Source organism: Agrilus planipennis, unplaced genomic scaffold (genome assembly GCF_000699045.2).
Source record: "Agrilus planipennis isolate EAB-ADULT unplaced genomic scaffold, Apla_2.0 scaffold197, whole genome shotgun sequence".
Lineage (NCBI taxonomy): Eukaryota > Metazoa > Arthropoda > Insecta > Coleoptera > Buprestidae > Agrilus > Agrilus planipennis.
The window spans coordinates 463,019-476,301 of record NW_020438945.1 but is presented as its reverse complement, the minus strand read 5'-3'; the positions used below and the strand labels follow the sequence as shown (position 1 = coordinate 476,301).

Sequence of the window (13,283 nt, the reverse complement as noted above, 5' to 3'; positions counted from 1 at the left end):
TAGAAACAGAAATAGGAGTTAAGAGTGTTCACAAATAGTTAAGAATGTGAGACGCTCTAGTTTCAGGGAAATGCTAGGATTTGCTTAGGATAGGAAAGAGTCAATCAGTCTTAAGACTGATGACCTTATGATGATGATTTTAAGATATGATCTGAGTTTTTGTTGAAGTAGTTTTTATTTTTAGTTTAGACCATTGCTTAGCATTTGGGAGGACGCCGGTTCGATTCCGGGACTGTCTGCCTTAGTACAAAAATTTTCTGTGGTTTCCTTGGATCACTTAGGCAAATACTGAGGCAGTAATATTCCAGAGATAATCTTTCATTCCCTTCTGTCTTCATTTCGTCCGTCTCATCTCTCTCACCCGAACCACCACCCACCCATTCCCACGATTCTTGAAAGCAGGCTGAAGAGGGCCTTCCGCCCTACCTTCTGGCGTAGTCCGGAGGGACTACCCGCCCACCAGCATTACTGGCTGGTGGGAATGAAACACCCAAAAGTTTTAAGTTTTTTTTATTTTTAAATCTGTTCTTTAGTAACCCTAATAGGACCGTCGACATTTTATTCCTTATTAGCATATCTGCCACCAGCTTTCTTTATTTATAAAGTAGATTTAACCACAAGTTATAAATTAAACATTAGGATTATCTTTTTCTAAAGAACTAACAACAATCGTGAGGATTTGCGATATTTTTTACACTATTTGTATGTAACGGTCGCTAGCGCATTAGCAAATAAATTAGCAACTTTCTTGTAGTCATCGCCAAACCAAAAAAAGAACATTGGAACCGAAGGATTTTACATCTTAGCACAAAACTAGAGATGACATCATGTCTTTGGAAGCGAAACTATGTTCAGTGTATTCATCACGTCTTCATTTGGCGAAAGCGTCATGGTTTTGTAATTCCGTCAAATTAATATTGTTCGAATGTTTAGTAAAAAAACGATAAATAAAATAAATGAAGACCGATTGTCATGTCTTGTCTAAAAACAGTGAAAATACTTCACCAGGCTCTTTTAAAGAATACGACAAAACCAACTGTTTGGATAAACATAAAAAATTAATATATAAATAGGAATGAAAGTTTTTAGAATAATTTGTATAAATTTACCATAAAGAAAGAACTTGATACTGTATTACAATTTTGTTTAATTTTCAACGTATCCACTTTTTGGAATTAAAAACTTTAACTGGCATGGTGAAGGTCGATCTGTTCAAACTATTATCTATTATTTCAAATTCTATAAATCAGTAAATAAAGAATTAAGTATTTCTGGCGGATTGCTTCGCGCAAATTGCGCATAACTTGTAGGTAATAATCCTTATTGACCGTTCTACCCTGTGGAAAGAACTCATAATGCACTACGCCCCTGCAATCGATGAAAAATGTAAGCAAAATCTTCACATTCGACCTGGTCTTGGCTCTCGTGCGGCAGCTTCCATTGGGATGATTGAGCTTTGGTTTCCACCTCATAACCATAAATCCATGATTCATCACCCATTATGACCCTCTGGAGCAAATTTGGGTCGTCGCGGACAAAGTCCAACAGCTCCTTAGCAATATTAATGCGATGCTGTTTCTGGTCGAAATTGAGCAATTTTGGTACGAATTTTGCGGCGACCCATGTCATGCCCAAATCATTGGTAAAAATCGAATGGCAGGAGTCAATCGATGTGTTTAGGTCCTCAGCAACTTCTCTAACGGTGACTCGACGATTGGCCAATACTATTTTCTTCACTTCATCAATGTTTTCGTCTATTGTCGACGTGCAGACAGTCCTAAGACTGGTTGGACACGTACCTCCACTCTTTCCTATCCTGACCTAAACTTCGCATTTCCCTAAAACTAGAACAGCCCACATCCTTAACTATTTGAGAACAGTAATCTAATCTAGGTCTACCTCTACCCTTCCTAACTCTTGTTTCTGCCTCTAATATGTCTCTGACTAGACCTTCATGCCTGAGAAGGTGTCCTACCAACCTATCTCGCCTATTTTTTATTGACTTCCATAGAGTCCTCTGTTCTCCTATTCTTTCCAATACCTCTTCATTTCTAACCTTTTCTACCCACGATATCCTCATCATCCGCCTATAACACCACATTTCGAACGCTTCTAACCTTTTCTTTTCCGCCGCTCCCACTGTCCATGTTTCGCACCCGTACAACGCCGTGCTCCAAACATACACCTTTAACAACCTTTTTCGAATTTCTAAATTAACCGTTCGCGAGCATAGAAGTGACTTCTTTTTATTAAAGGCGACACGACCCTGCGCTATCCTCTGCTTTGTATCCCTACTACTCCTTCCATCCTGACTTATCTGACTTCCTAGGTATCTAAAATCAGCCACTTCATCTAATTTTTGTCTCCTATCTTTATATTCGCTCTTTCCCTATTTTTTCTTCCCTTGCATATCATTATTTTAGTTTTACTCTTATTTATTTTCATACAGTACTGATCTGTCAGTACCGCTTCCATTTTATTTAAAGTTATTTCTAGGTCCTCCTTGCTAGATGCTAATACTGCTATATCATCTGCAAATCTAAGCATACTAATCTTCTGCCCTTGCACATCTATCCCTACAGTTGTACTGTCTTTAATGATGTTGATGGCGTCTTCGATGTATAGATTAAAAAGTAGCGGTGACAGTGTGCATCCCTGCCTGACTCCCTTCCTAATATTTACTTCTCTACGTTGCATCCCCAGCTCTATAACTGCCTGTTGCTCTTTATACAAACTAAGTATCACTCTTCTATCTTTGTAACTCATCCCTACATTTTTAAGTATATTTAACATCTTGTCCCATTTAACATTGTCAAAAGCTTTCTCCAAATCTACAAATCCTATGTACGCACTCCTTCCTTTTTCTATCGTTAAAAGGAAGATATTAGACAAAATTATCTACGAAATAATATCCACCCATAAATTATTTTCCGTTGAATTTAGTGTTTTTCAAATTTTCTCGATAAAGTGACTAGAGCAGCAACAAAAACAAATTTCATTTCAAACGAATTCCTTTAATGTTCTTACAGGAAGAATAGAACTGTAAATAAATAGAATCAACTTAATTGCTTGAAACGTGAGTTAGATGCTAGTCAAACGAAAGAGGACGTAATCTGTTTTAAGTGTACATACATGTTAGATATAATTGAAAGTAGTTGAGTATAAAATGTTTCAAGTATATAGTGGGGCGTGGTGTCATTTGCAAGGTTATACCGAGGAAGGATACGTTTTAATGTTGTTGTTACCTATACATACCTTTAGGTGCCTCAGAATTACCAGAACTCGAAAGTCAACGATCGCTTACTTTTCTCATAAAACACTCGAAAACCGTAACCATAAAACAAGCGTTATTTCCAATAACGACATCGAAAAACCAATTGCAATCAGTTCACTTATATACGGAAGTACATAAATACGTTTCTATTAAGCACACTAACTTAACCATAAAAAATGGCACCAGCATTCGTTTCCTTAGGTAGGTATCTACGTATGGTAACAACTACATATGTCTTATGATGTAGCCAGTTTGACCCCCCGTGGCATTAGAAATGATAAACTTCGCGTTTGTAACGCCCACGCAATTTTAATAACAACTGATTGCTCTTCATTTGTTCATATTTATTATCGACTGACTCAAACATGCAGATAAATCGAAAATAAAACAGAGGTCAAGTGTCCTAATCATTTGACGTAATAAAAAAGGGACGTAAAATTTATCCTTTATTATAATGGGAGTATTTTTTGCGCATATATGTAATTTGATTTCTGGAAACGGCTTTAACACTGTGGTAAAATTCACAGGGACACCAAGGTCATTTTGTCATTATTGTGCTTAAATTTATGCCTCAGTGTGTTACATTACTGTAACTGTTAGACAAGGTCATGTACTAAATATGTTGTTTAATTAAAGTAAAAGCTTTCGAAATTGCGAATGATGAGGATTATCGTAGATAAAGAAGGTTAGAATTGACGATTTATTAGAAAGAGTAGGTATAAGAACAGAGGGTGTTATTCAAGTGAATAAGAAATAGGCGAGATAGGTTGGTAGGACTTCTTTTCAGGCTTGATGATATAATTAGAGACATATTGGAAGCAGAAACAGGAGTTAAGGGAGGTTTAGGTCGACTTAGACTAGATTACTGGTCATAATTGGTTAAGGATGTGGGATGTTCTAGTTTTAAGGAAATGCGAAGATTAGCTAAGGACTTAGGACTGACAATCTTATGACGATGGCTTGAAGGCCTAACAAGAGACATACTGGAAACAGAAACAGGAATTAAGAGAGGGATAGGCAGACTTAGACTAGATTACTGTTCATAATTAGTGACTCTTATGACGATAATTAAATTATTCATGGTTTATGAATGGTTTTGTCCGAGGGTTACCTCAAAACTCCTCAATTGAGGGTCAATTTCAAGACGTTCTAATATCTTACATATCAATTTTTAACTATCAATCGTAAATAAACACAGTTATATATGTATATACTTCTGCGTATATATATTGTACTAAGACTGTTACGTGTTGATCAAAACGTTTCAGTCGGTAGCGTGTTCCAATTATTCCAACGTTTTCTATGCCCATATGTAATTGCATGGGTTGGTACCTATAAGCTAACAAAGTAGACTGCATTTATACCACAATGATTAGACAACAAACTAATGGTACTTTCACCAGCCCATACGTATAAAGTTATATCCTTAATGATACGTTATTAATTTAGAGTACGTTAGATATGTAACCGACACATTATACAGATTGGGAAACGCTTGTAGGTATGGTTGAGATTTAATCAGAGAAATAAAGAATTTAAAAGTAAATGGGGAACATATAAGAAACTGAAATTAATCGAATATTTGCTACCAAAACATACAAAAATAATTCATAGTTCAATGCATATTTTAAAAGGGTGACGTTTTCAAATACTTTTCAATTTATACTTCTGCGCCACTTTCAAAAAGTTTTTTTATAACTTTCAATGGAGTTTTTGTCTTTAGTACAAAAATTTACATGTCACATTAGATCGCATTTGCTTCAGAAGTCCCATTGCCAGAAAAATAAGGTTCAATTGAAGAAATGTTTAGTACACTTAAAAAAAGAAAAGCAATAGAAAATATTTTAATTCAAGTCGACCTCATATTCATTAGAAGTTAAAAATTGAATGTTTAAGAATTGTAAAGATAAAGAAGCAATAGAAAATGTTTTAATTTTCTTTCTTTTATTTATACGTCCCTCGTTGGACTAAAACTTCGAATAAAAATCTTCCCCAATCTGTATACGTACTATGTATGCAGCGGATACACTTCGTGCTAGGGAACTATAAAGTCTCGTTGTCTATGAGTCTGAAAAGTCAATGGCTTAATGATTAAAATAAAACGCGAGTGCCACAATTTAATTCCATTTGTAGTAATAAAAGAAACGTAATAAATTATAGGAAGAATGTGAACAGAAACATCTCCCTTTCTTTCTCTCTTTCTCTCATCTATAATAAAGGCAACGTTAAATGAGACTGACTTCTATTTAAGTTGCTATAAATTAAAAGTCAATTATCAGAAAGAAGAACTACATTCATCACCACTGAGAGTAAAGAAATCAGTTTCATGAATCAATAATATAGCATTCAATATAATTTTATGGATCGTATTGAATTAATGATGTTGTAATGATTCATCAAGTAAAATAAAATAAATCCTATGTATATATAGGGTTGTTCGGAAAGTTTTTTTTTGTGAAAATGAAAGACAGTTTTCGTATAATAAACAAATACTTTATTAAATTATATATTGACCGTTCTGGTCCAACACCTTTTGCCATCTTTCTGGTAGTAGCATAATTCCACGCTCATAAAATTTTTGGTCTTTGCTGGCAAAAAACTGATCGAGGAGGTTTTTGATCCTCATTTTTACCGTCTAAAAAATTTTGGAGTGACCGGAACAAATAATAATCCGATGGTGCCAGGTCTGGAGAATATGGTGGGTGTAGCATTGTATCCCATTCAAGCTGTAAAAGCTTTTGGCGAGTGACCAAACTTGTGTGAGGTCTCGCGTTGTCTTGGTGAAACACTACACCTTTGCTGTTGATTAGTTCTGGCCTTTTCTGTTGAAGTGCATCATTCAGTTTGTCCAGCTGATGACAGTAGACTTCCGAATTAATCGTTGTGTTATCCGGTAAAAGCTCAATAAAAACGATTCCTTTAAAATCCCACCAAACAGACAGCATCACCTTTTTTTGGTGAATATCGGCTTTGGAAATGGTTTGAGCCGGTTCATCTTTTTTGCTCCATAACCTCTTGCGTTTGGCGTTGCTGTATACAACCCATTTTTCGTCCCCAGTGATGATGCGCTACAAAAACGGATCATTTTCGTGACGTTTGAGAAGCGAATCGCAGACGTCAATGCGGCGACACAGATTTCTCTCTGTGAGAACATGGGGAACCCATACATCGAGCTTCAAGGATAATCCCAGGCCTATCAAGTGGTCATAAACTGTTGAATTTGATAAATTTAACCTCAATCCGATTTCACGTGTTGTTATTCGACATCAAAATTGCCGGATCGAAATTTAGCGAACCAGTTCTGGCACTGGCGTACTGTCAACACACCTTCTCCATACACATCAGTCAATTTCTTTCTGGCTTGAACTACCCTTTCTGTAGTAAAACAGTAAGATATGTCGAAAATGCTGCTTATCGCTCTCCATATGTAAAAGGGCACCAACCAAAAACTACTGCGTAGAATTAATTGGAATTTTTCACACACAAGCCTTGCTATATGAGCTCTCAAAGCATATAAAAATTATACGGCTTAAATGTGAAGTTGGGTGCAAAAGAATACAATTAAATCCTCTGTTGGGATAAAACGAAATGACTTTCCGAACAACCCGATATATTACGATGGTCTGTAATAGTGACTTTCGTTTATTGTTGCTCCTACCATAATTAAACTTTTATTCCGAGGTTGTGTATTCTTTTGTTTGTTCTTTTAATAAAGCGTTGATAAGTAAATGTGAATTAACTACATGAATCGATTCATCTTCTATAAAAGAGGAAGAAGAAAAAAAAAAGGCGAAGACTAATAAACAAAAGAAAATTTAAAAGGATGAAGCTATCATAGCGTGTTGATGTTGTGCAAAAGCTTTGAAGTAGAAATTGCTGTCTGAGTGGCTCGCCGATGACTTTGCAATATCATTGTTTCCCAAATTGTTTTTTTTTTCGCGTTAATTTAGTCCCCTATCTCAATACACAAATTAATTGTACCAGAAAATAATGGGCCGGCCAATTAAATCTAATATTGGATAGTTAACGTGTTAATTAACTAATACGTGTTATTATTAATTTAATTATTAGACACTTAAAAGGATATAAATCTGTTTAAGACAAGGCAAAAAAGTTAGATTAGTTGTCAAAGAAAAAAATTCCATAAAGGGGTTTCCAAAAGACCTAAAGACATGAAATTGCAAAAAATATTAACGTAAATATATAGGAAGAGAATAAAAAAAATCTTCTCTAGGCACATAGTAATATGGAGCACAGGATCAAAAGGATCAATTTATCTGGTCTTGACGGTCGCCTCAATTCGCTGATTAGGGCACCCGATCGATAGTGACAACACTGCATTGTATTTAAATACTTAGTCGCAAACGTTGTTTAAATTAATAAAGTTATTGTTATTATTTACATACTTTGATTCCAGCTAAATAAGCGTGTAAGTAAAAGAACAACTTTAATGTAATAATCCAACCATCTTTTCTGAATATGGACTGTCGTGTCTGGGCTATTTCTACTTCTCATATACAGTAGAATCCGCTTATAATGACATCGAAGGGAAATGACAAACACGTCTTACTAAGCGGGCGTCATACAAAGCATAGTCTTAGAAAATAAACAACTTTCTATTTTGGTTAGTTATTTAGTTTAATAGAGAGAAAAACTACAAATTGTACGTATTTATTAACAGAAAAAGAAAAAAAAAACGATGAATTGTAATATCAATATACATAAAAAGTCAGAAAAATGAGCGAAAATGTTATTTTTAATCGATTGGATCATTATAACCGGATATGATTCCTTGAGAATCAGTCATAATAAACGATATGTCATTTTAAACGGAGTCATTATATCCAAACTTTCCTATAGACAATTTAATATGAAAACCAAACTTAACACTGCAATTACTTCATATTAAGCGGTTGGTCAATATAGGCGGATTCATAATAAACGAATTCAACTGTACGTTATTTAGCTAGTTAACTATGCTCATATATGCTTAGGTAGTGTTGTATTTATGACATTGAAGTAAAATATAGGACATTCCCTCTTTACTCCACCCTTACAACAAAAATGTCACAAATGACATTGTACTGATTAAGTTTACATAGAAACATCCAAAACAGAGCATGTATTTGATGCATGTTTGATGCATAATAAATTGTAAGATGCCATGTAAGACACTTCTGTATAATTAGCTCCTCAAACACTTCTGTATATAGAAGTTTCCTGGTGTATTGAGAATGCTAGATTATCAAAAGACGGTCTTTAACATATCGTAATAGCTTCATTGGGGTCTAATTATGATGCCGCAGCAGAGAATTACAAATACGTAATAAGAAGTCCATAACGGTACCTACCGGCAAGTCCATTTCAAGGGCTTTCGCTTACTTGATGATGCACTTCAGGTAGAGTTGTAAATGAGAGTGAATTTAAAAGACAAATTGAAACGGGAATGATTTATTTGAATGATTATTTCCAACACGGTGAAGCGTTAGAACATTAGGAATGTTCCGATCTTTTAAATTTGGACGCAACGGGTTTTATTTGAGAGACTATTAATTAAAAAGTTCATTTATTACGAAGACAACTCTTGGGAGGTCTTTGCTTTAAATGAATCCGTGAAATCCTTATGGGTTCTTTTGTGATATCAAAATGATATTTGAATAGCCACAAATGTACTGGAAACTTTGCTTTCTCCATTCCATTACCCGAGTAGAATTTATTTTGGGAATTCCCAAATTCCAGTTGGGTCCCCATTGGAGATTGTTGGAATTTCCCAAATTGGGCATTTCCCACCTATACCCAATGAATTTTAATCTGCGTATTTTAGGACAATCCCAAGCTTTGCCCAAACTGCACCTCCCAACTACAATCTTATTGAAGAGTAATTAATAATTATTTTAATACATGAAGAAGATAATTTGAGGTTAGACAATATTCAGTCATGAAAATGTTTGTGAGAATGGTAACAGTGATACAACGTTCAATTATTCAATTCCAGAAAGTGTTTCAAGTGAAAATCATGATTACTATTTTATTCAACAATTTAAGTGATTCTCATGATGATATTGAAGAACAGCCTAGATTAGAAGAAAGAGTGAGTGACTCTCCAACGAACATAACCTANCAACAATTCAATTCCAGAAAGTGTTTTAAGTGAAAATCATGACACTATTTTATTCAACAATTTAAATGATTCTCATGATGATATTGAAGAGCAGCCTAGATTAGAGGAAAGAGTGAGTGACTCTCCAACGAACGTAACCTAGCGGAAAATGCAGTTTTAGTAGAAATTATACTTATAGCACCATGTGATATACTACTCATATTATACTTAAAATATTTTTCTTTATAATACATGTATTATTTTCATTTTAATATCATCATCATCATAAGGTTGTCAGTCCTAAGACTGGTTGGACACGTACCTCCACTCTTTTTTATCCTTCGCATTTCCCTAAAACTCCTCCTAACTCCTGTTTCTGCCTCTAATATGTCTCTGACTAGACCTTCATGCCTGAGAAGGTGTCCTACCAACCTATCTCGCCTATTTTTTATTGACTGCCATAGAGTCTTCTGTTCTCCTATTCTTTCCAATACCTCTTCATTTCTAACCTTTTCTACTCACGATATCCTCATCATTCGCCTGTAACATCACATTTAAAAATAAAAATTCATTTGGAATTTCCCCAAATTTTCCAATTAAGGCTTTCCCTACCGGGTCCCAGGTGGGGAAGGCGTTACATTTCCAATAGGGAACCGGTTGGGTATCCCATTTGGGACCCCATTTAAATTTGGGAAAACCCAATCGGGACCCAACCGGTTCCCAAAAATAAATTCTATTCGGGTAGTTTCAGTAAATACTAATAACGATTTCATGGTCGACGTCAATTAAACAAAGTACTCCACCAGGATTTTATAGCTGTAACCCAGAATTTGACTCATGATGTGCTCTTACCAGACAATTTCCTTATTTTGAAAAAACTGCCACAAAAATTGTCGAATAGGATTAATGCTGGCGAAACGCGTGTCTATATAAGTGCAAAAATTTGAATTGTAGTACAACCAGTCGATTCATACATAGATTCCAGTGTTTTTCCTTTTTATTTTCAAACAAGTTGCTGGATCACATAAAACCGGAAATTCATGTAACATAACCGCAACCTAACGAGGTATAATTTACCTTCTGGAATCTAAATTGCGACTGTATCAATACTAGGTCAAGTTTGTCTTCAATCAGAACACTTCCTTTTTCTTCTTGCTGCATGATCATCATTCTCTAACTCCCAGTTGTTTTTCAACAGCCACTTGATGGGCTGGTTAGCCATGTACGGAAATACTTTGCTCTTCGTCACGTGCTTCTTTCATCTGGTTAAGACGCAGATTCCCGCCGGTTTTTCTGCAGGACCTGATCGAAACCTTCCAAAGGACAACGGTAATAACGAATCAAGACTTGGACGCGTTTGGAGCAACGATGTCATAAATTGTATCGACGATGACGATGTCGGAGACTGTATCCGGAAGGCATTAGACAGAGCAGTGACTAAACTGAATATGATCAGAAAACTCAGCCAACTGGCTAACGTAACAACTGATGCCAATGATAACAGCTTTGGGATTAAGGATTTGGTAAATCTTTTGGGTAAGTTACATTGTTTGCATGAATAATTAGTAATTTATCGCACAATGAAACTAGCAAAATGTTCCTAATGTACAATAGGGTGGTCGTTAAAAATTAAATTCTTTCGGACGCCAAAAAAAATCCTTCCTTTTGACGGAAAACTACGGGAAAAAATTTTAGTTCATTTTTCAATAAAATTATAGTTTTCTGAAATATTGAACACAGTATTTAAATTTGGATAAAAAATCATGAAAACAGGCTTATAGGAAATTAAATTCTCTACAAAAGGGTTTTTTTTGGTTTTAGATGAAGTTCATATCCATCGAGATAATCTCATTGGTAAACTTATAAACTTTATTAAGTCAGTTATTTTAGCACTAACAACTTTATTTTTCCTGAAATATGAACAATTTTGTAAATTTTATATACAATTATTTATTTATAGAGATTTATTTAATGACTACCAAGTTATATTCAATATTATTTATTTATTTTCAAAACGAAAAACTATAATTTTATCGAAAAATGAACTTCAATTGACTGTCAGCACGTGTTCTTTTTGTTAAAAATCAAAAAGCAAAAATTTTCCCGTAGTTTTTCGTCAAAAGGAAGGACGAAAGAATTTAATTTTTAACGACCACCCTAATGTACAATTTGTAGTTCACTATGTCATAATAAAGAAATCCCTTTTTAAAAATATGTTTAAGTAATAAACAACTGAGTGCGACGATACGATAAAGACTGTTGTGAAAACAACTTGTAAAGTGTTCTATGAATAAGTAACCAAGGCTTTGTTTTGTAATTTTACAACCCTGGACTCTGACAATATATTAAAAAAACTATGTATCTAATAAGTAATGTTCCAATTTTATTACCCGTTTGATTTGTTTTAAGGTGATTTTGAAAACAAAATACAAAAGAGAATCAACGAAGAAATAAAAGGTTTTAAATTAAAGGACATAGTTGACATAAAGAAAAATTTCACACTAGGAGTCACCGTTTCCAAAAACGAAACCAGGAATTTTCAATTAATTGTCAAATCCATGAATGGTCGAAGTGTTACCGAAAGGAAACATAAATTCAATATGGGTAGGTAAAGTACATTAATAACTATAATATTCTGTAATATAAACATCTCACATCAGTGTATTGTTTTATGGAAAATTTGATACCATTTTGTATAAATGTATCTGAATTAACAAAACAGTGTAATCTGAGGTCGAAACTGTATATAAAAATGTTGTTGTTATGGTATTTTTTACATACGAATTGGTTAGGTTACGTTAGGTAAGAACAAACGAAATAGCTCAAACCCCAAAGCCACTGTAGTTGTCCTATTTTGTTTGTTCTACAACAACCGCCAAAGGTTTTTCAATCTTCATATTACGTTAGGTAAGGTTGGTCATTTTTCACTTTTCCATTTCCTTTTACTAGATGTGAAAATTATGCAAGAAAAACAGTAGAAAAATTAGTAAATTATGGTTTAGGTTGTAAGGTTAGGCGCAGTTTTTATGGGAAATTTGTTATCATTTCCACTAGAGGAAGGTTTAAACACTTGGAGCCCTGGGGAAGTACAGAGTCATCCACAGGCAATAATAATAATTTACAGTATTACTGTAATATTTATTTTTTTGTTACATTGCGATTAGTATAGTATCTATCTAAACCTTGTCCTGTTGAGGCATTTGTGCAATTTCTTTTCTATAATGTTGTATCAGCAACATGATGTGTTCGTTTGACGCAACAGATTCATTTTGCTTCTTATCTATCTACAAGATTCAAAACGTATTGCGGGCTGTTACATGTAATACAGCTAGTTATAAGTGTAGTGTAGGTGATGGATAACAATAGATCTGATCCGTTAGTTAAAATGGCAAATAGGACCCCCCGGTCGCCTACTAATGATGTTAAACTGTATTTTTTAAATAGGTTCGACACTTCGTTAGTTCCACCGGAATTTTTTGCGCTACTTTTTTATGCTAATTGTTAATAAACGAAGATCCAATCTAATACATCAATTCACTTCCTTAAACGATCATTTGAATCTTCCGACTACGCCTCAACGCCAACCGACAAGTCGAGGTTCGTTTACAGGGGGCAATCGTAATAAAAAGAGTACAGGGCTATCACGTTGAGGTTGGCTACGCCGGGATTCCTTTTCAGCAAGTAGATATCCACACAAGTGGACTTTGTTGGAGCATACGTAATGCTAAAATGTAGCATCGTGTCACAGATGGCGTTTACTGCGCCATTTGTAGTGTTTTCTAAAACGCCCTGTTAAGACAGCAGGTAAAAGTTGGTCTGTGTTCTGTCGGAGCTGCCTGCGACGCGCTGATGAGATCCAAAAAGATCGAAATCGCGATCCGCGTCTAGCAGTTTCGACAGAATACAGAC

The 13,283-nt window shown here is 34.8% G+C and overlaps 1 protein-coding gene across 2 annotated transcripts in view; it reads left to right on the top strand.

The window, feature by feature from the left end:
- LOC112904512 overlaps positions 1-13,283 on the top strand; it is a 78,502-nt gene that overhangs the window by 47,448 nt on the left and 17,771 nt on the right. For both annotated transcript variants that reach the window (XM_025974651.1, XM_025974652.1), the window contains exons 2-3: positions 10,573-10,910; positions 11,784-11,978. In XM_025974651.1, coding sequence (XP_025830436.1) covers positions 10,580-10,910; positions 11,784-11,978 — 526 coding nt within the window. In that variant the 5' untranslated portion in view covers positions 10,573-10,579. The remainder of the gene's footprint in view (positions 1-10,572; positions 10,911-11,783; positions 11,979-13,283) is intronic.